The sequence below is a fragment of the Myotis myotis genome, unplaced genomic scaffold (genome assembly GCF_014108235.1).
Source record: "Myotis myotis isolate mMyoMyo1 unplaced genomic scaffold, mMyoMyo1.p scaffold_m19_p_6, whole genome shotgun sequence".
Lineage (NCBI taxonomy): Eukaryota > Metazoa > Chordata > Mammalia > Chiroptera > Vespertilionidae > Myotis > Myotis myotis.
The window spans coordinates 20,303,007-20,330,320 of record NW_023416368.1 but is presented as its reverse complement, the minus strand read 5'-3'; the positions used below and the strand labels follow the sequence as shown (position 1 = coordinate 20,330,320).

Here is a 27,314-nt window from a genome sequence, read left to right as displayed (position 1 = left end):
CAATTTTCATTTTACTCCACCCCCTCGGACAATCAAGGGCCTGAACTAGTAGAACTCAGTCTGTTCCTCCATTAACATCTGCAATTAGTTTGAGTAGTCTTCTAGATTTGCCCATTTAACAGTGGGTCACAGTGTATCCTGGAGAGGCAGGGTGTGGGGTGGGGGGCCTTTCATGGGAGAGAGATTTAAGAATGCTCTATGTATTGAAGATAGTTGACAACCTCAGGTGCCTGCAGGGCCAAGTACAAGGCATAAATGAGTGACCACAAGAAAGACACGTGCCTTCCCTTTTTCCTTTTGATAACAGCCCATATGCATTGATGTGAGGCAGCCGGTGCCCAGTCTGGAGTTGGGGATATAATCAGGGATGATGGGGACTGGGTGAGTTGGAAAGGGCACATGCTGTTTGTAGGGGCCACTGCTGTCTGGACATAGCCAGTTAGTGCCATGTGAGAATGTTGTGGGCCCAGTTTGCCAGATATTTTCAATTTTTTTTTTTTCCTTAGAGATGCTGGAAATCCACACTTTTATACGGAATCTTACAATGTTTAGATATTGGCAAGCAATTATTTTTTTTTAAAACACTGTGCAGGGGCCAGAGGGGCCAAACGGACTTATCGGAGGGAAAATTTGGCTCAGGGTGGCCAATTTGCGACCTCCAATGTAAGAACATGCATGCTTTCTCCTTTTGTCCTTGAGACAATTCCTCTGGCCCCAGTTTTCCCTCCAGAGGGCCAGATCCATAGTTTCTGACCCAAAGTAGGTCCTACCAGTACTAGGGGAGGTAGAGGCAGCCCTCAGAGCTGTGAGTGCTTTCAGGGTGAATGTGGCAAGTAGATGCTGAAGAGGTGGACCCACCAGCAGCTGTTCTGGAGCAAGGATCCAACAAAGAGAGGTGGACTCATGTCAGGTGCCTGGGTTTGTCTATCATCCTGTCCTGCATGACAACTTAGCCACAGACCAGCCCTAAATTCTGGGCCAAGATCCCATAGGAAGTAAGTGGCAGAACCAATGATTAGGTAAAATTACTGCAAAGTTCTATTTTGTTCTGTCTGGGACTGTTCCACATAGAAGAATATCTAAGTAGAAAACCCTCTTCCCCAACATACATGTTTCTAGCCGCTGTTTTCAGGGCAGCTGCTGCCCAATAGAGGAAACAATTGCTTTTGCATTTACAAGTATGTGTGGTCTCTGATTCCAGGGATATCATGGGCAATTGGCATCCCTTGTCCCATTAAACGAGGCTGATAATACAAATAGTTGAATGTGGTTTTGGTTAGGAGGTATGAAAGACCTCCAAAAATAGCCAAAGCTTAAATAAATAAATAAGTAGATAGATAGATAAAAATAGCACAGCCTGAGAGGTCTGTACAGACTTGTGTAATCTACATTTCTCTTAGAAAGGTAAAGAAGGCACTAGTTAATATAAGAGATGGTGGGGTTTGCTGAATGTATATAATATCCACAGTGGAAGTCAAACTCTGGATGGGAGGAGGGAGAACTCTTAGAATAAAAATAGGTAATGACGCGCATGGACACCTGTGGAGTTGCCTATGGAATGGTTGTAGGGGTGGATCAACTCATAGAGGGCTTGGTATGTCCCAAATACACACCCCAAAAGGCCCACGATGCTGATCATGATGTCCTTTGCAATGGTGACACAGCTCATGTCTTCAGGGTAAAAGGTGATGAGCTCCAGAAGGGGCGGGATGATGAGGGCCAGGGCACTGCTGCTCACGGAGCTCATCAAGGAGATGATCAGCTCCAGGCGGGGGATGATGATGGCTGAGACACCTGCAGGGGCAAAGAAATGGTGTCACTGAGGTTCCTGCAAGAAGGGAGCTCAGAAAGAAACCATTTTGGGGAGCCTTATAATGCCACCTGTCTGATAAGCCATTCAGGAGAGGTGGGGAAGGAGCCCATTGCGGACTTGAGTAGGTCAGGCACCATGGCTCTGGACTCCCACCTCTGTTTTGACCACTTTCCTTTTATGTTTTAACTTACTGGGTTTTTCACATATAATATTTATTGGAAAGGCCCCTCGACCACCTATTTATTATAACCTACTCATTGTAGAGATGGGGAAATCTAGAGCTCTAGAGGTCACACAGCTGAGGTGAGAATCCATTCAAATGCCCAATCGAAGGCCCTTTCCACTCTCCGGTGGGGCCTCCCATTTATAAGAAGGCACTTGGTGCATCATTGGTACTCAACAAGTGCTTGACTCTTACTTGGACGCTGAATCTACGGTGAATGTGTACGAATCTACATAATATAAGCACTGTCTAGAAGCAAGGATATAAAAAATGAGAGAGAGCTCGTTGCTGTCAGAATCTCAGCCACTTGTTTTCATACTCTTAAAAGGATCTGGATAATAAAGAACATAAAACACGAAGACAGCATTAGGCTGCTCAATCCCCATCTCTCCTATAAATACTCAAATCTCCATTTTTTATGCATATAATGAACATATATCATGCATTTTTCTAGGGGAGTCCAATTTTGATCATGTTTAAAGGGGTATGAATAAATATACAACCTATGTGATTCAACTTTATACAACCACATGATTGTCCTATGAACAAATTAGGGAAAACCTGTTCGGAAAGCACCCTCACTAGTTTGCTGGCTCTTGAAGAAAATATCACGTGTTTATGAAATTGCTCCAACACATATAATCAGAGAATGAGAGAGACAGACAGACTCTCATGGTTGGGAATCCATCAGTCCTCTAATGGGATGGTCCCTGTCACAGTATTCCTTCATCAGATGTTTAATAAATTTCTTAACGGGGTACAGAGAAAAGTCAGTGTCTGTTCTCCAAGAGAGCTCACAGTGACAGAGAAGATATGTTCAAGGAAGCTCTAAAGCAACATAGACCGGAAGGATGCTAAATGTCAGGTCTGGACATGTCAACCCATTGCTCAGAGTCCTTCCATGGCTCTCAGTGGCCTGCTCTCCTTGGGGCCCTGCAAATCCTCTGGCTTCATGTTTGATCACTCCCCACTGCTTTTAGTTCTCCAAAAAGGCCAGCTGTCAATATTTGCCTCAGATCTGTGCAGAGCCTGCTCCCTACACTCTTTATTCCATCTATCTCCTACTTATCTTTCAGGTCTGAACTGACCAAAGCTAAGGGTATGTGCTCTTAGGGTATCCTGTTCTTATGACCCTAACCATCAGATGGAGCATCTTTATTGCTGTAATTATGTTCCTGCATATATTTCCCACCCAACTGTAAGCCTCAGGAGGGCAGGAACCCTGTCTTCCTCCTTACTCACGATCGTGTCCCTCGTGCCTAGCACAATGTCAAGCACAGAGTGGGTGCTCGACAAACAATTGTTGAATGAATAAAGGGTAACAATTGGCAGATGAATAAAGGAGGGGGCAGTGGTCATTCAGCCTATACCAGAAGCAGGACATGGTATTAGGTCAGCTGTCTCTAGTGATGCCTTCCCTGAACTTGAGTGGCCTGAACCACTCAGTTTTTCTCTTCAACTGACACCTTTCCTTAGGAAGGATCTCAAAACAATATATTGTCAGGTTCCCGGTGTCTTGGAACAGACTGGGAACTCTGTAACACCTGAAGCCAAGCAGGTGCTGTTCCTGCTTATAGAACCCCAAGTAAGGAAAGTATAACATCTAATGGCATCTCTGCTGGGCTGTTCCAAGCACTACACAGTTTCTCCTGACCCCCAACTGAGACGGAATTCCCCCAACTTTAAACTCGGACGCGTGGAGCTTTTAAGACTCAATTTGCGCTCTCTCTCTTTCACAACAATTCCACAGTTGGTTGAGGACAGATATAGAAGTTACCCAAACCCTCACTTCTCCTGGTTCTTTCCCCATTCCTCTTGGGGCACCTTTTCTAATCTCTGGACATGCTTTGAGAAAGAACCCCCGGCATCCCTGTTCATTCGGTCTGTACAAGAAGCAGGACATGGTATTAGGTCAGCTGTCTCCAGTGATGCCTTCCCATGTTCATGATGTTTCCCGGACATCTACTAGACTAGAGCACCTAATGTAGAATGAATGAGTGAATAAATGAATGGAAAGAAGCATGAGGGAAGGGAGGGAGGGAGGGAGGGTGGAAGGGAGAGAAAAGAGTGCACCCAAAGAGTGATCTCCAAGCCCTTAACAGAGGGCCCTAAGGGGATCAGGCCACAGAGAGCCATGGAAGGGCTCTGAGCAATGGGTTCACATGACCGGACCTGACCCTTAGCACCCTTGGGGTTTTCCCCTACAGTTAAACACACTTTATGATTAGGGACTTGACCCTAATTTATGACAGACAGGAATACGGCACAATGGAAAACACAGACTTTGGTGCAACATAACCCACACTCAAATCCCAGCTCTGTCACGTAGCAGCTATACGATTTGAGCTGTTACTTAAATTGTGTGAGCCACAGTTTCCTCAGTTGTTACTATTGTGCTGCTAAGCTTTCATGAGTGTTAGATAACATCAGCACCACGCCTGGCATACAGAAGGCAGACAGGAGTGTGATCGAATGAATGATACTTCCTCCTCCCATAAACCAGCTAATGCATACCTTCTATGTGTAGGCGGTAGAGATTACTATAATATTTACTATGTGGTCGTTCTGTTGAGCCCATTTTTCAGGTGGAAAGTTGAGATTCAGAGAGCTAAAATATCTTGCAGAAGCTCACAAAGAAGGCAAGTGGTAGAGCCAGTAAATAGTGAGGTAGATGCCAATGTGGCTGCCAGCCACAGCTTTGGGCAATGAATGCCCTTATCCTACTCACAGGTCACACAGACCAAGGCTGTGCGGACAGACAGGTCTGCAAACAGTGTCCAGCTCTCTGACACCTGGGAGACGACGAAGGGGATGATGATCTCGGCGGGGACGTGGAACTGGAGGGCGTAGGTGAAGAAGATGCCAATGGAGTACATCAGCTTGACTGACTGGTACAGCCTGCAGATACACAGAGAGGACGGGAAATGCAACGTGGCTCCTGGGCAGGGCCATGCAGGACTCGCTCACCTCTCAGAAGCCGGCGTTTGTGACAGAGCTGGCTACCTTCCAGTGACTCAGGCTGGACCTGCCATCTATCAGAGCCACCTGGAAGCTTATTAAAAGTGCACATCCCTGGAGAGTCTTAGTCAGCAAGTCTGTGGCTCAGAAATCAGTGCCTTTTTTCTTGTAGTTTTAAAAAAAGGTATATCACCCTAGCTGGTTTTGCTCAGTGGATAGAGCATCAGCCTGTGGACTGAAGGGTCCCAGGTTCGATTCTGGTCAAGGACACATACCTCCGTTGTAGGCGCGATCCCCTGGTTGGGCTGTCGGGAGGCAACCAATCGATGTGTCTCTCTCATGTCAATGTTCCTCTCAGTCTCTCCCTCTCCCCTCCACTCTCTCTAAAAATCAATGGAAAAATATCCTTGGGTGAGGATTAACTAAAAAAATAAAATAAATAAAATTAAAAAGGTGTATTGGCATAGAGTAAAATCCATAGCACTAAAGCCCTGTAGTGAAAAACCTCCCTCCCACCCTTACCAGTTTCTCTTTCCACAGACAATCCCTCAAACAGTTTTCTTGTAGCTCTTCCAGAAATCAGTAGATATACAAGCTTATTTAGACTATAGGTACACACACACACACACACACACACACACACACTCACACGGCAGCATCCTCTACACACCACTGAGCTGAGCTCTGTCTTTGCTCATTAACTATGTCTTGGAGATTGTTCCCTATCAGTACACATAGATCTGGCTCTTCTATTTAACAGCTGCTTGGTATTCCAATTGCATGGATATACTACAGTTTTTTAACCAGTCCCCAGTGAATGGATATTTAGATTATTCCTAGTTTTTTTCTGCCAGTAAACAATGCTGCCAAGACTATCCTTGTACATATATCTCTGCACTTATAGTGTGCAATTCCAGAAGGAGCAATGGTGGGTAGAAGTATATGAGATTTACTATTGCGATAGCTGTTGACAGTGGCTGTGTGTGGTCCTAGCCTACTGAAGGGCTGGTTTCCACATCCTTGCCCAAACAGTGTGTGGACACCTGCTGCTCTTTGCCTTTGGGCTTGTAAAAAATTGGCATTTCTGTTATGAGGGAGACATAGCGTTTTTAAAAAATATAAAAAGCCATTTTCTGGGATTTGTCTGAGAATGTGTCATCATGGCCGTTTTTTCTTGGGCTGTTGGTCTCATGATCAGGGAGGGTTATTTGTTTATCCCTTCTTGCAGGCTGCTCTGGCGAATCTCATGACCAGCCAGGTTTAGAGCAGGTGTGAAGTCCTCATGGCACCCGATGTCCATGTTTTCCAATTGAGGCTTCCCCCACCCCGAAGGAAAACGCCCTGTCCCAGGTGGCCAGTGGCAGCCCACATTGCCCAGAATAGGAACAGCCATGAGGATGCTATATGACTTGTGTAAAAATAAGTCCCAACTTATTTTTTCAAAGAAATGCCACATTTATCATCTAGTCATTACTACAATGCAGTGAGGAGGGTGGGGCTGGTGATACGTTTCTCATTTTGCAGTTGTGGCCTTGTGGGAAATGAATGGCCCACCATCCTACTTACCCCAACAGACCCAGGGTGTGGGGACACATACCCATGATAATAGCCAACATTCAGTGAGTGCCTACTGTGTGCCAGATACTTTTCTAAGCACTTTGTGTATAATCGATTAATCCTGAGAGAGCGTGGAAGTCATCTGGGCTGTTCGACAAATCCTTCCAGTTCTTGCAAGTACATGGTAGAATTAAACTTCCCTGCCCCCTGGAGTGACTGATGCTATCAAAAGAGGTGTATGCTTTAGCAGCTTCATGGGAGAGGGCATGGCTCAGGTGCGCTCTGTTACGGCAAACAGCAACATTTCAGGGAGGGGCTATTCCTTCAGTCTGAACCCTGGAGTGGGGATGGTGCAGAGCTGAGCCCCAGCCATCCCATGATGGACATGCAGCATGAGCATGTGTGTAAGCATTTGTGTGTATTCCGCTATTGAGGTTTCAGAGCTGTTTATTATTGGAGCATAACCTAGTCTATCTTGACGGATACAATTCAGCATTAGTATTACCCTCATTTTACAGAGGATGGAAATGAGGTCTTCGAGATTGGGTAGCCTGTCCAAGGTCATATGACAACCAGGATGCAAATCCCATTACACAGCGGTAGGACTTGTGCTCTTAAGTACATGGCTCTACTGACTGCTTAGTCACTATGTACCCCATATTGCCAGAATGAGAATAGCTAACACTCGATGAATGCTATGTGTCAGCCCCAAATGTTTCCTAGGTGAATGAATGAATGTGTAAATGAAGGAATGATTGAATGTAAGAACTCCAGACCAAATTGCAACCTGGGGTATAGCCATGGCAACCTAGGCCAATTTCAGGAATGAGAGGCCCAAGGAGCTGTCCACCTGCAGGACCCTGAATTATTACTCTGGAGTTAAACTTTTTACCGCTGCTGTTTCTGTTTTCCAAACACTCCTGATCTTTCCTATTTTAAGGCCTTTGAATCATAAAGTCAGACAGATTCAGTTTCAAGCTTCAGCTTCTCCCAAACAATATGCACCAGGCAAGTTACTTACCTCTCCAAATACCAATTTCCTCACCTATTAAATGGAATTGAAAGTAAGGATGCTAACTCATAGTGCCTGGATAGTCAAATGTACCTGTTATTATAATGCAAACATTAGCAGTTACTATTTCTCGCTAATATTAACCCAAGGAAATGCCACATTCTGTTGCTAAGACTCAGAGCCCACCCTGGGTGGCAGGGACATACCAGCAATTGGGCAAGTTGAGAGTGATGCTGGCCTGGGTTTTCGGCCCGAACTTCATGTAGCCAAACGACCCCATGCAGATGAAGAGGATGATGACAAGGGACATCCCCAAGTACAGAACAAGAGAAAACTGCTGTGGATGCTTCATCTGGTTTTGGAGAGGCAGAACCTGGTGGTGAAAGGAAGTTGTAAAAGAAAAGGTAGAAGGAGATGTGGCTCCTTGTGAAGGAGCTGGTTCCCCACAAGCACAGACATCCTTTTCCTGGCGGCCCTGGGGCCAGGAAGGGGCCTCTCCACCTGGCCACACCCCCTTCACTTCCCTCCATGCTCTCTATTGCCAGGACTGCCCTCCTCCTCCATCTGGGCTGAATGGTGAATCCTCACTCAGTCTTCAAAGCTTAGCGTGGTGCACGAGGCATTTGGGGCCCTGAGAATGGGTCCTGCCATTCCCTTCCCCCAGGAGAAGATCATATTCTCACTTTCCATAAATACTATTATTTGCTCATGTGGGACAATGACTGGCTTCTCTCGAGAGCACAGGGGACCCTTCGCTTAAAGCCCACATCGATCTTACCATCCCGACGCCCTCAAACGCGAAGACGGCTGTACCGAAGAACAGTAGGAAGTTCTCCCAGCTGGCCATCAAGGGCAGGTTGCCGGGATCTGGAATCTCCTGAAAGGACGGGGAAGGAGGGCACTGGCTTTGCCGTGGCACAAAGATCACTGCCTGGTAGAAAGCTGGGCCAACCCTGACATCAACAGAGACCGTGTTACGAGCATCCAGGAGGTATCTAGAATTGCTCAGCCTTCTCAACTTTTAAAAAGTTATTTTTACTGTGGTAAAATACACATAGCATAAAATTTACAATTTTAGCCATTTTCAAGTGTACAGTTCAGTGGCATTAAGTACATTCGCATTGTTGTGCAACCAACACCACTAGCCATCTCTAAAACTTGTTCATCATCCCAAACTGAAACTCTGTACCCATTAATAACTCCCCATTATCCGGCCCCCTGGCCACCCCTAATCTACTTTCTATCTCTATGAATTTGACTATTCTAGGTACCTCATAAGTGAAATCAGACCATATTTGTCTTTTTGTGATGGCTTACTTCACTTAGCATCATGTCTTTAAGGTTGATCCATATTGTACCATAGATCAGAATTTCATTCCATTTTAAGGCTAAATAATATTTCATTATATGTATTTACCGTATTTGTTTATCCATTCATCCAGTGATGGGCATTTGGGTTGTTTCTACCTTTTTGCTATTGGGAGTCCTCTCATCTTTAAATGTGGGACCCAGGGAGGAGAGTGGAATTGCCTGAGGCTACCCTCCAAGTTAGGGGCACAGCCCAGATAAGGATTCCTCTCTCTTCCTACAAGTCAATAAGAATAAAAAATCTTACAAAAAAAATCTTAAAAAAAAAAGTGTTCACAGCTATCACCATAGCAGGGGCTGCTCAGAGCAGGGGGTCACCTTCCTTACCTTGACCTTCCCATAAAGGTAATAATGCCCCCCGGGTGTCTCAGAAACCCCAGACACTGACCCGCTTCTGGCTTCAGGCACAGACCTGCATGATATACTCAAAGATCAGAATCATGCTCCCCAGGGTGGTGATGTTGGCCAGAGTCGAGAAGACAGACAGCACATTGAGGTTCTGGATAAACACCAACAGGACCAGGAAGGGCAGGATGGTCAGCATGTAGAAGCGAATGTCCAGGATGGGAGTCAGCACCAGCATCTTCCTCGGTTGGCAGGTGTTGGAGGTCACGTGGGCTTCTTCCACTATCTGACGTAGAACACAAAGCCGGGAGGACAGGTAGGGGTAAAGATTAAACAAAGGATACCCACGTAAGTTTCTATTTCAGATGATGAACAAGTAACTTTTTAGTACAACTTGTTCCAAATATTACATAGGACATAATCATAGTAAAAAAAAAAAAGTTATTTGCTGCTTATCTGAAATTCCAATTTAACTCAGTGTTATATATTTTTATTTGCCAAATCTGGTTACCCTAACTGTAGTGCCCATGACTGTGACAACCAAAAACTCTTAGAATCATAAAATCTCCTTTTGTCATCTAGCCCAACCTCTTCTTCCCTACGAAATGGTTCTCTTTTACCCACCCAAACATTGGGAGTTGACTACACAAAGGTATTTTCTTCTACTTAGGTAGCTCTGAAAGGTAGAAAACTCTCAATATTGGGCACCATCTATCTACTTGAATAGTCCATCTACATGACTGTTATAGTTCTGGCTATTTGAGAGCACAAACACAAATATGTTCTCTCTACGCCATGAAGTCAAGAGAGAAGGCTAAGATTGATTTGTAATGCCTGTTAGGAATGTAATGAGGGCAAGGTTGTAGTTTGTTCACCTTACATTTAATTAGTCATCTCTATATGACAACCCTCAGATACTTAAAGTAAATCTTACTAACACTTTTCAGGCTAAAAAAAAAATCTCAATTATTTCTGATTGGACATGATTGTAAGCCTCTCTCCATCCTGGTTACACCCCTCTATGATCCTTTAATAGAGTGATTCCCAGGCTTGAGAGAACTCCCAAGAGTAGTCTCGTCAGGGGTTAGAAATGAAGCCATCTCCTCCCATGATCTGAACTGTATACTTTTGCTCATGCAGCCCTAGCAGGAGGAGGTCTGCTTTTCTCCCATTCTATCTAGAAGAGGCCTCTTTACCTGTTGTAAATTGTCTGCCATAAACATAAAATACACACTGCAGAAGCCCAGTTGAGTGACGATTAATAAGAAGCTGACGGTGTACCTGGGAAAGAAAAGAAGAGGCAGACAGAGGGAGAAAATTATTTTTTAAAAATGCACTCATTTCTATTTTTTGAAATAATTATTTCTGTTATTTCAAATATTTCCCCACTTTTCTATATTGAAAATTTTCAAGTCCACAGAAAAAGGTGAAAGACCAGAATAATTAACATCATATATCCATATAACTAGATATACCAATTGTTAACTTTTGGCCCTAACTGCATCATGTATGTATTTCACACACACACACACACACACACACACACACACACACACTTTTTCAGAACCATTTGAAAGTCAATTGTAGATAGAACACTTCAACTCTAAATACCTCGGCAGACCTCTCTTAAGACTATGATGCCCAGAAAATCAACTTCAATATACACATATAGTCCATATTTTTAAATAACCCAATTCTCTCCAAAATATCTTGATTAGCTGTGTGTTTTTTTAATTCAGAATCTAATCAAGGTTTGTATATTGCATTAAGGCCATGTCTCTTTAGTCTTTTTTTCATGTGGAACAGCCCCAAATCCGCCTTTTTTGTTTTCCATGACCTTGTTTTTCTGGGAAGAGTCCAGGCCAACTGTCGTGCTGAATGCCCCCATTGTGGACTTATATAATTGTTTCCTCGTGATCAGGTCCAGATAAGCACTTTGGTAAGCTTACCACATAAGTGATATTTTGTACGTTTTTTCATCATATCGGGAGGCACATGCTGTCCTGTGGTTACACTGTGAAGTGACTGCCGGACTTTTCCAATGTGCATTTCCTTCTCTGTGATCTGGTGGTAAAACTTTGAGATGGCATGAAAATCCGATTCTCCCCAAACTAAGGGTTTTAACGTTCATTAACGACCCTTGCCTGAATCAATTATCTCATCAGTGGTTGCAAGGTGGTGGTTTTCTAATTTTATCTGTCATTTCTTCTAAATTTATTAGCTAGCATTATTCTTCCTCCGCTTTTTAAAAAATTACAATAGACTCACATTAATTTTTTTGAACTTTTGAGCCAAACTGATGACATTGCTGGGAAGCAAGATTTCAAATGCTCCCTCCGATCCATTATTTTAAAATTTAATATATTATACTCCATCATAATCATTATGCTTTTATTTTTATTTTTAAAATATGTTTTTATTGACTTCAAAGGGGGGAAGGGAGAGGGAGAGAGAGATAGAAACATCAATGATGAGAGAGAATTATCGACTGGCTGGTGATTGAGCCCACAACGAAGGCATGTGCCCTGACCGGGAATCAAACCGTGACCTCCTGGTTCATAAGTCAATGCTCAACCACTGAGTAACAATGGCTGGGCTCTCTTAGATTTTTAAATTGTCTCCATTTGAGGATGCATTTATTTATTTTTGGGGAACAAAAATATACTCCTCTACTTAGATTCTAAAGTTAAGATCGGTCTTTTTCAAAATTGGGTTGTACTATCAATTGCATCGGAATCATCTGAGGTTTAGGCATTCCTGGCTCTCATATCAGCTTTTGAGTCAGAGGCTGGGTGATGTCATGTGAGATTTCAAAATGGAGAAGTCTTTTCTGTCTTTACTAGGCAGATTTTCAAACATATACAAAAGCAATGACAATAATTCAATGAATTCTCATGTGCCCATACCAGCTTCAACAACAGTGAAGTTTTTTCCACTCCTCTTCCATCTATCCCTTCACCCCTACGCCACACACATGCTTCTTTTGTTGGAATATTTGTAGCAAACTGAAGATCTTGTGGCACTAACTCAGAATGCAACCCTAATGGACAAGGACTTAAACAAATAGCCATCGTGTCATTATCAACCCAGACAAAATTAACAATAATTCCTTAATATTATTTAATATTCAGTCCATATGAATATGAATAATATTTCTCTAATTGGCTCAAAAATGTCTATTTTACAGTTTCTAAAAAGTTTATACATTGCATTTAGTTATTAAGTCTCTTAAGTTTTTTAAACTGCTAGATTCCCTTTGACCTGTTTTATTTGTTTTTCTTTGCAACTTTTAATTTTTTGGTTAGTATTGAAGCTATCAGATACTTTGTCCCATAGTATGGCCCACTTTCTAGATTTTAGTTGATGACTTCATAATGTCAGTTATCTTGTTTCTCTATCCTGTGTTTCCTGTAAACTGATGTTAGATCTAGCAGCTTGATTAGACTGAGGTTCATCATGTATCTTTCTAGTGAGGATATTTCAGAGGCGCGCTCTGTACTCCCTACTGTGCCCTTTTATAAGATACCTCACGCCTGGCTGTCCTGTGTGTAAACATGAGACGCCAAGATTAGTACCTGGGGTCTGGTGGTGTCAGTGTATTCTTCCTTCACGAAGTTTCCCAATACCTTTCAGCTAATGGCTTGAACATCCATTGATGATTATTGCCTACATGCAATGGGCAGTTTTGTGTTTTTGTTTTTTTTTTAAATTTTTTTTTAAATCTGTCATTGATTTTTTTTTTTTTTTGAGAGAGAGAGAGAGAGAGAGAGAGAGAGAGAGAGAGAGAGAGAGAAACATTGGTGAAGCAGCAAAACACTGATCTGCCGCTTCCCGCACACCACCACTGGGGAGCGAGCCTGCAACCCGGGCATGTGCCCTGACCAAGAATTAAAGTGGCAACCTTTCAGTGCACAGGACACGGCTCAACCAACTGATCCACACCAGCCAGGGCTGAAATGAGCAGTTTTTAATCAAGCTCCCCAGGTACCCCTTGGCACACTAAAAATTACCAATCATTGTTATAAATGTTTTCCCAACTCTTTCTCAGTTACTGGACCGCCAGAGAAATGGAATGATGGGAGCTAGATGTTCTGGATTCCAGTTCTTGCTCTGCCACTGCATTGCTGTGTCAACTTGGGCAGCTTTATTGCCCCATCTGGGCTTCATTTTTTCCTCCATTAGAATAGCCATGGTTATGGTGATCTCTAAGGACTCTTTCCACCCAAAGGTTTTCCTCATGGTGCCATCAGAAACTGACAAACCGTGGTAACAAAGGATGGGGCAATTAGGAGTCACCCATTATTGCTGCCCCAAGATTTCACCAGCCTGCTAATTAGTGTGACTCCTAATCAGGAGATCAATGACCTACTGAGAGTCCCAAGTGAGGAGTGGCCACAGGAATCTTGGGAGCCATAGTGCTGACTCACTACCTCCTGAGGGGCTCTGCTGGGAAGGATGAAACGTGAGGCCCTTTTTAAGATTTTTTTATTGGTTTTTAGAGAGAAAGAAAGGTAGAGGGAGAGAGAGAGAAATATCAATGTGAGAGCAGAACATGGATGAGCTGCCTCGTGCACAACCCCTACGGGGATCGAGCCTGCAAACCTGGGCATGTGTCCTGACCGGGTATCGAACCGGCAGCCCCTTGGTGCATGGGAAGATGCACACTGGCCAGGGCTGAAATGTCAGGTTCTTGACTGAATTTCTGCTCCACCACTATCTCTATGTCCTTGGATGTGTTATTTTGTCTTTATGAGCCTTGGTTACTTCATATTCCCAGGACAAAAAACCCCGGCCTACCTCACAAAGTCATTGAGAAGATCCAAGGAGCCAAGACATAGAAAAGCATTTTGTATGCCATAAACTTTTTATCAAGCAAGGGAACAACCTAAATGTTCACTATTAGGAAAAGAATTAGATAAATCTATGGTATACATCCATACCGGGAACATCGTGAGCTTTAAAAAGATGAGAGAGATTTCTATGTCCCCATGTGGAAAGAAATTTGAAACATATTGTTAAATGAAAGAGCAGATTTCCAAAAAATATTCTAATTAATGTACAAGATAATACAAAACAAAGTGTATATTTTCAGCCCTGGCTGGTGTGGCTCGATTGGTTGGGTGTCATCCTGTGCACCGAAAGGTTGCCAGTTCGATTCTCCATCAGGGCACATGCCCGGGCTGGGGGCTGGATCCCCAGTAGGGGACGTGCAGGAGGCAGCTGATCGATGTTTCTCTCTCTTTCTTCCACTCTCTAAAAATCTTTAAAAATAAAAAAATATTTTTTAAATCGTAAAAAAATCTTAAAAATATATATTTCCATTCCCACACAGATATCCACATACATGCAGAGAAAAACAAGTCTAGAGGAACACTGACTAACTAGATAGCAGTGGTTACTTCTTGTGTAAAGAGTGGGAGCGGCAAACGGAGTTATTCAAGGAGATGCTCCATATTGTTTGACACTTTGTAATAAGGACATGTTCATTTACAACCCGTGTAACTAGAAATAAAGGAAGATCAGGTGAGGACTATTAGTGCTGTTGTTGTTATTATTATTATTACTGCTATGACATCTATGACTATTACCTTCCCCACACCGAGTGGGTCCTCAGCCAAGCGTTTGGGCAGGTTTCAAGGCTATACATCATGGCCTCTCCGTAGTTCACAAAACTCTTTTGCAGTCTAGAGAAAGAACAAGAAATGCATAACTTAGGACATTTTTGTGAAAAGTACAATTTACTCCTATAGTGAGTCATTATTATACATTTGTGTGTTAACATGGAGCATTCTAGATTATTTTCTAGCAACACTATTACGGAAATATTTTATAACAGTATATACTTGAACAACTTTCAGGAGTCAGCCTCTTCTCTTTTTTTGTAGCATTTTTTTTTAAAACACTACTATTTAAGTGGATTTTTAAAAAGTAAACAGTAGCTGTGAGTTGATTAGTCTGCAAACCAGGAAGAGAGGATGTGAAAGGAGGTGTGAAGTGTGCAAGCCCGGTCAGGGGGCGGAGGGAGGAGGAGAGAGGGGCTGGGTTTCTGGGCTTACATTCCCTCCTTCCCACGGCTGAGGGTGTTGGGACATTTGGGAGGCCTATCCGGGACCATATCACACGCAAAGATGATACTCGGGCTCCTGCCCAGCAGCCCTGTAGGATGTGACACCCACATTCCAGCCTATCTTGTCCCTCTTCCCTCGGCGGCCCGTCCTCGGGGTGGGGAAGGCCCTGCTGAGGAACCGCCCCGAGTAAGTGGGAGCAGCAGCAGTTTGTCGAGGACCCTGATCCCCATGTCAATTGCAGGACTGAGGGGAGTGGCTGGGAGGGGAAAAGATCCCAATATGCCCTCTCTGATAGCTGGGAGACCTTGAGGAGGTCTCTAGATTTCTGGGCCTCAGTTTGGGTTTGGGGGAGGAGACAGTGAGAGATGGATACAGAGACGTGTTGTTGGGAAGGCAGCATGGTTCTTCTATTTTTATTATTACTGTGCTTGGTATTTCAAATATAAAGGAGGTCACAATGCATAGGACTGGCAAATATTGGTCTGAGGATTACAAATTCAAAAGCTCTGGGAACCAAACCGGTATCAGTAATGTGGTGAGAGGGGCTGGTATGAGACAACGGGGAATAGTGGAGACAGTGGCAAACCCTCTGGTTCACTCCACGTCCTGAAAGGGGTTGACTGGGACTTGGCTTCAGCTGAATGAGTGAAGCCCCAGAGGTGCCAGACTGTCTAACAGGCAAGAAGAAGATGAAGATCCTTTTTTTTAAATGTGAAATCTCTGAATTTTTAAATGTAGGCTAAAACAAAACAAAGCAAAAACTGTGGAATTTCCCCCCAAACATATCCAAAAGCCATAGTCAGCTCTTATGCCATCAGTCTGTAACCTCTGTATTAGAAAAATGGAAAAAGAAAAAAGAAAAACAAGTAATCAAAAACAACAAACAAACCAACCCCAGGGGAAAGCTATCATGTATGGCATAGATATTAGAAGACTACTCGGTGATATAATGGCCCCAGTAGGCCTGAGGGAAAAAGAAATTTGCAAAATGTTAGAGTGGAGTCAGAGAGGTCTTGGAATACCAGCTCTGCCACTCCCTAGCTTTGTGACCCTGAGCAAGGCATCTAACGGCAGATCTAAGTCTCAGTTTGCTCATCTGTAAAATGGGAATGATGGTGCTATAAAAGCTTACTGTAAGGAGTAAATAGAAGAAGGCTTGCAAAGCTCTCGCCATGTGCCTGCCACAGTGTAATTGTGCAATAAATTTAATTGCAGAATGAGTAAGTGCTCTTAACAGTGTTTTGTGAGCTGGAAAGTGCTCCACAAATTAGGTGTGACTGATATAGTCTCCAGATACACCTATTTGGGTTTGATAAATTGGCTTCAAGAGGAGTTTCATCAACTTTGACTTTGGAAGTCTTTCTGCACGTGTCTGATGACTGGTTTACACTTACACACCTCAGGAACAGCTCAGTGCTATGGATAGAGAGCCACCAGGCGGTGGGAAGTAAGGAATTACCAATCACCCATGAATGGTAGTTTTTAAATAGGAAACTTGCAGCATTACTTGTTTTCACTGCATTTGTCTTTTCTTTGCATTGAAGTTTTAAAAATATAAATACTGAGTATCAGATGTGTGCTGTATTAATGACTGATGTAATTGCAACTAGTCATTTCATTGCTAACTTTTTTACTTTTACTAAATTGTCCCCTAAAAGGTTTATCTGGAACAAATGACCCATACAAAGTGCGTGTATGGGAGGTGGGGAGAGGTTGAGGAAGAAACATATCTCTAAGTATCTCATATAAACATGGCGGTTTATAGACATGTTTGCATCTTGTATCAATGTGATCTCTCTAGGTTCAGGGGGAGCTGGAGCTTGACAGTATCGTCCAGCTGGTTAGCAGCAGAGGTGGGCCTGAACCCAGGAGTTTCCAGTGGAGTTCTTTATCACCGCCTCTGTAGAATCTAGAACAGCAGGGGCGGTGGTGGCTTGAAGAAACGACCAGGTAATTGGGTTAAGTCAAAGGAAACTGAACACACCCTCAGACAGGGCCTGGCACGGGCTGAGAGAGAAGCAGGACCCTCACCTGTGACTGAGGTGGTTGGCGCAGTTCACCAGGATGACCATGCAGTGCACTGTGATGATCCCGATGACCAGCAGGCTGAGGGGACCGACCTGGAGGGCAGGAGAGAGGCGGGGATGGTTAGCCACACACCGAGGCTCCCACACCCGGCCTCTCCCAGCCTCTGACGATAAAGCTGCCTCTGGGGTGAGAGCCCTGCCCGAGTGTCCTCATGCCTCCAGATGTTCTGGCCGACATGCCCTTCTTAGCATCACTATGGAGTGGCTGCCCAACCTCCACAGGACACTTCCAGTGGCAGCACTCACTGCCTTCCTAGGCTTGGGACTTTTCCTCTGGCACAGGTGTCACCACGGGCACTCGTGACATTGTGGGCCAGGTGATTCTTGGTTGTGGGCTGTCCTGTGTGTTTTAGGATGTTTAGCAGCATTCCTCGGCCTCTACTCACCAGGTATCTGTGGCATGCTCCCTTTCCAAACTAGTTGTGACAACCAACAATGTCTCTAGACATTAGCAATATCTTTGGGGACGTGTGTGAAAAATTGTCCCCAGTTGAGAGTCACTGCCTTCGCATGTCTAATTTGTCAATATTTCTTTTATTTTTAACTAAAAGTTGTATATATTTAAGGTGCACAACATGATGAGTTGATATACACATAGAAAATCATTACTGTAATCAAGCTAATGAACATATCTTCTCACATAGTTTCCATTTTTTCTTTGTATGTGGGAAGAGATTAAAAAACAGGGCTCATTATTAATCATAATCTCCCATGCAGTGCACTGGGCATTGAGTAAAGAGGGTCTGGCTCACCTCCTTTGTTCTGGACACTCATACCTTTAGAGATGTGACCTGAGATAATATTATCTATCATAAAGAAACAAATGAGAGATCAAGAGTACCACTAGATTCCACTAGAATGCAACCTCCTTATAGAAGAGACGCTGTCTTATTTACTTCTATATTCTCAGGCCCTAAGAATGCACATAATGGTTAATCAATATACATATTTCTTGAGTGAATTATGGTCAAAGGTTCTGGTGGGAGATTAGGAAGCAAAATCGAAGGACAAAAGGACAAAAATTTATTTTAAACGGCAAATTCCACACTGGCAAAGACAGTGGCAATGGGGTAATAATACTCTTCAGAAATTCTAGAACCCTGAGAATTCCAAAGGGGAGAGTCCCATTTCTGGGTCAGAACTGCCATAGGTTGGAAGTTATAACAGAAGCCAGGGTCTCAATATGCCTTCTTTAGACACGGGGCCACTTACCAGGCCTGGATAGGAGGAGAAATTCACTTCGATTAAATGGAAATCGTCTGTTTAGCATTAATTCAATATACATGAATTGGGACTTCCCGTGTGCCAGTCTCTACAGTGGGTACGGTGGAGCGGTGTTAAGATAAATCAAAGTTCCTCCCCTCAGAACTTTCAGGTAAGTGAGGAACATAGAAATATTAAAGAAGAAGTGTGTCTCACTTTTGTAAGTGCTGTAAGAATTCCAGGTGAGATAGGTATAAGTTCTAGAGAACCAGAAGGTGACAGTGGCATTAATGTCAAAAGGAATCAGTCAAGTTTTACGGAGGAGGGAGAAGGGAATGGCCTAAGCAGAGACAGAGGTGGGTGGCGGGGAGGGTGGGGGACTGGAGAAGATGTTATCCTCATCTTCCAAGCCACTCTCAGAGTTGATCAAATGGACTGAAACAGAAGCCACATGTTCATACTAACTTCAGGGACTGGGTTGCTAATGGGAACGAGGAAATGGGTGGGTTGTCCTGGGGCATGGGGAGGACTGTGGCAAAGTTGACTATGTATCAGTCTGTGAGGATGGTCTTGAGGAATAATGGCAGGGTGGTGGGGGCACTGAATGAAGTGGTCCAACTTCCGGTTATGAGATAGATAGGCAGTGGGGGTGTGATGTAAGCACGAGGGCTGCAGTTGACACTGCTGTGGGGCATATTTGAAAGTTGCAAAGAGAGTAGATCCTAAAAGTTCTCATCTCAAGGGAAAAAACATTTCTTTTTGTACCAGGAGGATGAATGTTAGCTAAACTGATTGTAGTAATCATTTCACAACATCTCTATGTCAAGTCATTATGTGGTACACTTTAAACTTATACAGAGCTGCATATCAATTATACCGCAACTAGTGGCCCAGTGCATGAAATTCATGCGGGGGGGGGGGAGGGGTGTTCCTCAGCCCGGCCTGCACCCTCTCCAATCTGGGACCCCTCAGGGGATATCCCACAGGGATCAGACCTAAACCGACAGTTGGACATCCCTCTTGCAATCCAGGACCGCTGGCTCCTAACCGCTCACCTGCCTGCCGGCCTGCTCACCCCAAACTGTGCCCCCCTCCCATGGGCCTGCTCGCCCTCAACTACCACCCCCCCTCCGCCGGCCTGATTGCCCCTAACCACCTCTGCCTCGGCCCCGCCACCATGGCTTTGTCCGGAAAGATGTCCAAAAGGTCTCCTGGAAGGTCTCCTGGTCTAATTAGCATATTACCCTTTTATTAATATAGATAAAACTGGGAAAAGAATAATGTCCTGTCACCTCCGGGCTCCAGGTTGGCTCCTGTGGATTGATGCCTGCATTCGCATGTGCTCTTACAGAGGGTACCCCAAACTGTCTATTGATAAACAGTGCAAAGGCCTCAGGGACCCACCACCCTATTCCCCAAAATGGGTAAACCTAGTTTTCATCACCAGATTCTTCTTACCAAGATGCCGGCATTTTTCATGGCCACGGGAAGACCCAGGAGCCCGGTGCCAATGTTGCATTTCAATAAATGGACCAAGGTTTGCATCATCCTGTGTGGGAAGAGCAGGGAGACAAGAGGGCATGTTAGTGGAAGGGAAGGGTGGCCCAAAACTCAGCCTCCTTCCAGCACCTCCAGCGCCCTCTGTGGGGAAGAGGGACAAAACCTGATAAAGTGGACTCTGGTTTAGGTCCCAGGAGCTGATCCAGAGCTGGGCTAGTTCAGATAGCTCAACAAATATGTTTTTTAATTGATTTTTTTTAGAGAAAGAGCGGAAGGGAGAGGGGGGAGACAGAGAGAGAAACATCAATGTGAAAGTGAAACATTGACTGGCTGCCTCCTGCATGCCTCCTACCTCTGATCAAGCCCACAACGCAGGCCTGTGCCCTGACCAAGAATCAAATTGGCAATCCTTTCGATGCATGGGACGATGCTCAGCCAACTGAGCCACACTGGCTAGGGGAGCTCAACGAATATTTAACATGCACTAAGCGTTAAAGAAAATGTTACTAACAATTGCTACCATCTGAATAACTCCCTAGTACTAGTTTATTCATTAACTCACCCAATGGTTTCTTTCATGATTTATTCATTCAATGTTTATGAAGACCTACTAGATGTAGCATTTAGGTAGACAGTGAAAAAAATTAACAATTTTCTCAATTTATGGAGTAATTATTGGTGCCAGGTCATTGATTAATTCACTCCCTAGAAAAAACATAACCTCCCACCAATATATGGAGTATTTACTGGTTCTTGTTCACCCTTTCATCTATTTACCCAACCAGTATACATTTTGAACTTATTCCATGCTATGTATTGGATCAAATTTAATAACATTTAATAACATGTAGAATGCTTACTATGTGTCTGGCAGGGGTTAGTTAAGTCTATTTATCTAAGGATGGGGGCACCCATTGTCCCTTCACTTCTAAGAGGTGACATTTATTTCTTGATAACTGGAATTATTGAAAAATATGTCAAAGCAAAAACATTAAACAATATTTTGTCAATTCTTTGATAAGAATTTTTCCAAAAGATTTGCTCTTTTTCCCTACTTCCTCCCTTCTTCCCCTCACTTCTTTCCTAGAGTGGTGTCTGGTCTCACTTGAATCAGGTCTCCTGGGAAAGGGGAGACAAGGTTTTGGAGAAGCTGTTAGCTAATCCCATCATAGATCAGGGCCTTGGAGAGTAAAACATGTGAGGAATTTCTGGAAATTAAAAAAAGTTATATTTATATTTTTCTTGAAAAATAATTCATTGGTGTTATAAAAAGAAATACCAAAATTTCACCAAATGGGAATAATCACCTTTAACATTTTGATTGACATTCTTCTGGGCATCCTTATTTGCTTTTATAAACACACACCATTTACACAAGGAGAAGCATTATAATACTATATCCGAAACTAATTTTCATTATGAATAGTATGTCCTATACATTTTTCACAACCATAGATTTCCTTCATCATTTGTAATGGCTGTATTTACTCTATTGTGTGTGTACATACTTTATTTAAATGATCTCTTATTGTTTCGGGAATTGTCAACACTATAATCAGTGTTTCAATAAAATCATCATGCATACCTATCTCTCCCTTCTCTGCCTCCCAATTCTTTCCCCAGAGCAGTCACTACTGCCAGTTGTGTGTGTATGTATGTATTTTCAAAGAAAGCAAATGCAAAGTAGTATTTGTATGTTTTATATAAATATACATTAGGATCTGCAATACATTACAACATTGTCATCTACAAAGATACCAAAAGGACATGAGAGAGGAGGACATTTCTTGACACCCTTATCAACACTGGGTATTGTCATTTATAGTCTCATTATGCCCATGGCTATTATGCGATCTGATTACTAGGTAATAGTCTGCTTGGCAATAAAGTCCTAAGAAAAATTTCCACATATCCGGGTCTATGGCAGTAAAAGTAGGGACATGAGGCTAGGATGTGACCTTTTGTTTCCTGGATGGGTTTGTTGTTGGGAGGGAGGGAGGCAGGGATAGAGAGGAAGAAACAGAGAGAAAATGAAGACTAGTAGGTGGAAGAGAGGGGAGCAGCTTGAAACTGTGGCAGAAAGAGCAGCCAGCCTAAGGCACAGAATTGTTCCTGGAACCCAGAAACTCATCCTGGGGGTGGCTACTCTATCTGGGTTCTTTGCAAAACTGGACAACAGGTGTAATACCCAGAGCCACACGGATCGACCTTCTCAGATTATGAAGGTTCTTCCATCCATTCATCCCCTGTACACTGGGGATAAGTGTGTAAAGAAGAGAGAAGTAGGAAGACGTAGCCCAGAGCCGAAGGCTGCAGCGCTTGACCTCAGACCTGGAAGGGCAGTGCAGCCACTTACGACAATCTATTGGCTTCCTCAGCAGGATGGACACCCTCTGAACTGGTGTTACTGCTACCCTCGGAGACTGATTTGGACCTGTCATCCAGGGAGTTGGACTCACTGTCGTCCCTTCGAGGCAATGGAGTCTTCGACATGGTGGGGAGGTGGTGGTGGCTCAGGGCTAAGTCCTGTAACAGCCTTGAACCAGACTTCCATGGGTTTTTCTCCAGAGAAACCAGGGCTGCAGGCCTGAGATGCTAGCTCCGAATTCTTGAGGGTGCCTGCCCTGGGTGGAGCCTGAGCGTGTGAATCAGTGAAGCCCCTGGTGGCAGGGGAAGCTGATGTTGATTATGCCTCACCTGGCTTTTGGGGGACTTAGGAGAGTCTCATCTCAGGAGGACCCTCAGTGCCCCTTGCATTTGATTGGCCACATGCCAGGATTTGCCTGGACTTTCCGCCCCTCCCACTTTAGCCCTAAAGTGAACAGTGTGACTGGGAGGAAGAAGGCACCATTGGACTGGAGGTCCCGGGGCCTGGATGTGGGGCCAGGCCCAGTGCTCCCCTATCCCTGGCAAGGGGGAAAACAGAACTACCTCACAATGGAGACTGCCCAGCCAATAAAGTGCTGCAGAACCCCAGGGTGCAGGTGTGGTCCAGCAGAGGGAGATTGGCTACCACCTTGCTCTGGGTGGGGGTGAAGCGTGACTTTTATGGCCCAGTTCAATGCCACCTGCTCAGAATTTCTGTACAAGAGGACTGCCACCTATTGAAAAAGGAGTGCAAGTAAATTTTTAAAAATTATTCAAAAAATACTTATCGAGCATTAATATAGAAGTGGGCAAAAGCAGGCTTACAGTTATGAGTACATGAAACAGAGTTTATTCTCGTATTATTTATTATTGCATTATTTATTATTATTAACCTACTTTTGCCCACCCTTGTATACTAGGCACTGTTCTCCACACTGGGAAAACAGTAGGGTAGACAAGTACTACAACTTCTGCCCTCATGGAACTTATGAGCTAATGAAGAGACTGATAATAAAAAAATGTTGAGTATATGTTCGTAATACGTACTGGAAAGAAAAATAATGCAGGAAAGGCAATGGAGAGTGCCGGCGGGGATGGGGAGGGGAAGTTTGCAATTTTAGACTGGTGGTGACAGTGGGCCTCACTGAGGAAGTGACATTTGGGGAAAGGGCTGATGAGGTGAGGGAGCAAGCGCTGTGTGTGTTTTGGGTAAGAAACTTAAAGCAGGTGGAGGATAAGTGCAAAGGCCCTGAGGCAGGAGAGTGCCTGGGGTATTGCAGGAATGATAAGGCCAGGTGGCTGGCTCGGTGTGCACAAAGGGTGGGAGACGAGTAGAGGGACATATGTCTGGCTTGCCCAGGACTGTGCTGGTTTGTACTTGTTGCTCTGGCACAATGAATAATTAACATTGCCTCTTTTCACTATCAAGAGTGTCCTGGCTTGAATGATAAATTACAGGATCACACCAGAGATGCAGTTAATGTAAGTGGAAGTAACAACAAATGGGTGGACTGGGATGGGCAGGACCCTGTAGGCCACTGGGAAGCCTTTGGTTTTTACTGAGGGCTTTGAGCAGAGAAGGGACATGACTTGGGTTTTAACAGGATCTGCCTGGCCATTTTGTTGGTAGCAGATTGAATGGGGGCGAGAGCAAAAGCAGGGACATAATTAGGAGGCTGTTGCAATAAGCTCAGAGGCTGCTGCAATGACCCAAGGTCAACGGGTGTAGACCAGGTGGCAGCTAAAGACGGTGAGAAGTGACTGAAGTCTGGACAACTTTAAAGCGAAAGCCCAGAGGATGTGCTGATGGACTCACTGTGGGGGATAAAGGAAAGAGAGGGGTCAAAGATGACTGCGCTGTTTTTGGTGTAATAGGAAGGATGGGATCGGCATGAACAAAGTCTAGTCTTGAAGATGCCTTTGCATAGCAAACCCCGGCCCACTGTACTTTGACTGTATGTTTATTTGGGATGGTCTGGTTACTTATGAAGATTACTTATGAGGATTATGGGGGGGCCAAAGTGCTCCCCATGTCAACTCTTAGTAACACTCTGAAATCAACTCTATGAGCCTATTCCCTCCCCTGAATATCAAATGAGCTCTCCCCCTCCTCTGATGACCAAAAGGCTAGTTCCCAAGTTGGAAATAACTTCCCCTCCCCAATGCATTTATTCACTGCTTAATGCTCACCAGTGAATGCCTGCTCTGAATTAGGCAGGCGCTACAGACTCAGCAATGAACACTTTCAAGGAGTCTGTACTTTAGTAGGAAGTAGGAAGAAGACAAACAAGTAAACAATGAGACAGTGATAGACTATAAGAAATGCCATGCTCATTTTAAAACAAAGCAAAAGAAATGCAAAACTACAAAAAGTGAGAATCACCCTCATCCAGAGAGAACAGCTGTGACCAATCTAAGGTGCTTCATTCATGCACATGTCCCACCACTAACTTGATGTGTAATACAGCTTTGTAAAAAATTGTGATAAAACACACATAAAACTTACCATCTTAACCATTTTTTAAAATTTGATTTTAGAGAGAGAGGAAGAGAGAGGGATAGAGCAATAGAAACATTGATTGGTTGCCTCCTGCATGCCCCTACTGGGGATCAAGCCCAAAACCTGGGTATGTGCCCTGGCCGGAAATTGAACTGGTGACCTCTTGGTTCACGGTTGATGGTCAACCACTGAGCACACTGGCCGGGCAGCCAACTTAACCATTTTTAAGTGTGCAGTTACTGGTGTTACTGGTAAATACATACACAACATGTACAACCAATTTCCAGAACTCTTCATTTTGTGAAACTGAACCTCTATACCAATTAAACTTTCCTCCCCCCTCTCTGCTAGGATCCTCCCCCTCCCCAATCCTACTTTATTTTTTCATGACTCTGACTACTGTATGTACCTCATAAAACTGGAATGATGCATTATTTGTCTTTTTTGTGACTGGCTTATTTCACTTAGCATAATGTCCTCAAGGTTTACCTGTGTTGTGACATGTGCCAGAATTTCCTTCCTTTTTAAGGCTGAGTAATATTCCATTGTAATATATACCACATTTTGTTTATCCATTCATCTGTCAGCAGACATTTGGTTGCTTCCACCTTTTGGTTATTGAGAATCATGCTGCTCTGAATATGGGTGTGCAACTATCTTATTTGAAATGCTAATACAACTTTTTCACTTAATATATGCTATCCATATTTTCACTTCGCCAAACAGATGAAGAAATAAATTTTAATGACTGGAGAACATTTGATTTTTAAAGTGGAGTTTATTGAGGTATAACTTACATCCAGAAAAACTCACCCTTTTAAAGTATACAGTTCAACAAGTGTCGACAAATGCGTACAGCCTCATAACTAACACCAATCTATATAACATTTCCATCACACCAAAAAGTTCCCTCAGGCCCCTTTGTAGTGAATCTTCTCCTCCAACATCCATCCATTCGGTTTAGCATCTTCGGCAATGTTATATAAATACAATCATATAACCTGTAAGCTTTTAAGTCTGGCATCTTTCACTCAGCATGATGCTTTTGAGGTTCATCCATGTGGTTGAATGCAACAGTTTAATCCTTTTTATGGTTGAGTAGTATTCCATTGTATGGACATACCAAAATGTGCTTCTTCATTCATCCGGTGATGGACATTTAGATTACTTGCAGTTTTTGGTGATTATGAATAAAGCTGCTGGAAACATTCATGTACAGGACTTTACGTGGTCAAGTGTTTTTATTCATCTGGTGAAGATTTTGGAGTAGGATTGCTTGTGTAATTTTAAGTCTGTAAGAAACCACCAAACTATTTTCCAAAGTGGCTGTACCAGTTTGCATTCCCACCAGCAATTTTTGAGAGTTCCAGTTGCTTCCTTGTATAGTTTTTTTTTTTTTTTTTTTGTGTGCCTTATTTTAATTAATAAAACCCTTACTTGGATGAACGAGATTCCCACTGTCCCTACCTACTATCCAGCAAAACCACAGCCAAGGGAACGGGCTTGGCGGAATCATCAGGGAAAGAAGACCCTGCTGAGCTTGACTCTAGTCTGGCACGGTGAAGAGACATGAGAGGTGTAGAATAAGTGGGAGGCCCCTGGCACCCCTTATGAGTCCCCGCGAAGGGGCGGGGAGGGGGGCACGCCACCGGCCTTGTGGGCCGCAGGTGAAATACCACTACTCTGATTGTTTTTTCACTGACCCGCTGAGGCAGGGAGGGGCGAGAGGTGGAGGGGGGGTGGCGAGCCCTGAGGGGCTCTCACTTCTCACTTCTGGCGCCAAGTGCCCGGTGGGCAAAAAACCCCACAAAAACAACAACAAAAAAACCCCTTACTATTGGATATACAGGACATACCCAATTTTTCAGTGATGAGCAGCTTTATAAATATACCTTTGAACATTTGATTGTTGCCTTAGGAGGAAGTCACAGAAGTAGAATTGTTGGGTCAAATAATGTTCTTACTTTCAATTTTGATTCATATTGTCCGCCAGAAAAGTTGTGCCGAATTCACTACCACCAAAAAAAAAAAAGAAAAAAAGAGTGCCAGTTTTTCCACACTCCGCCAGTGCCAACTTTTTATTAATCTTTAAAATGTTTAGAAATGTGATAAGTAAAATTGACTCATTGTTACTTTACCAGTAATTCCTATTTCTTTGGTTACTATTGAAGGTGAACATCTTACACGATTTGGACATTTGTATTTGTTCTCTTATGAATTCCCTGCTAGTGCATTTGCCTATTTTTCTACTAGGGGTTATGAAGGGGTAGGAGTGGGTATTTGGCTCTGTCTGTCTGTCTGTCTGCATTCATG

At 43.7% G+C, this 27,314-nt stretch overlaps 1 protein-coding gene across 1 annotated transcript; it reads right to left on the bottom strand.

Annotated features, from left to right (window-relative positions):
• Positions 1 to 1,295: 1,295 nt before the first annotated feature.
• On the bottom strand, positions 1,296 to 22,627 carry SLC36A3 (solute carrier family 36 member 3). Its single transcript, XM_036314088.1, has 10 exons — positions 22,491 to 22,627; positions 20,093 to 20,183; positions 17,376 to 17,464; positions 14,865 to 14,960; positions 10,473 to 10,557; positions 9,344 to 9,562; positions 8,342 to 8,440; positions 7,770 to 7,936; positions 4,765 to 4,934; positions 1,296 to 1,794 (listed from the first exon to the last, which is right to left on the bottom strand). Exons 1-10 carry the CDS (start codon positions 22,625 to 22,627, stop codon positions 1,505 to 1,507), a joined length of 1,443 nt encoding a protein of 480 aa, XP_036169981.1. The 3' UTR covers positions 1,296 to 1,504.
• Between the last annotated feature and the right edge of the window lie 4,687 nt (positions 22,628 to 27,314).

Bases quoted from the DNA above. Each gene is read 5' to 3' on its own strand.
- SLC36A3 (XM_036314088.1), bottom strand. From the start codon at position 22,627: ATGTCGAAGACTCCATTGCCTCGAAGGGACGACAGTGAGTCCAACTCC. The intron at 20,184-22,490 runs GTAAGTGGCTGC...CTTCCCACACAG, and splicing joins GAGGAAGCCAATAGATTGTC to GATGATGCAAACCTTGGTCC. The intron at 10,558-14,864 runs GTAATAGTCATA...TTTCTTTCCCAG, and splicing joins ACCCACTCGGTGTGGGGAAG to GTACACCGTCAGCTTCTTAT.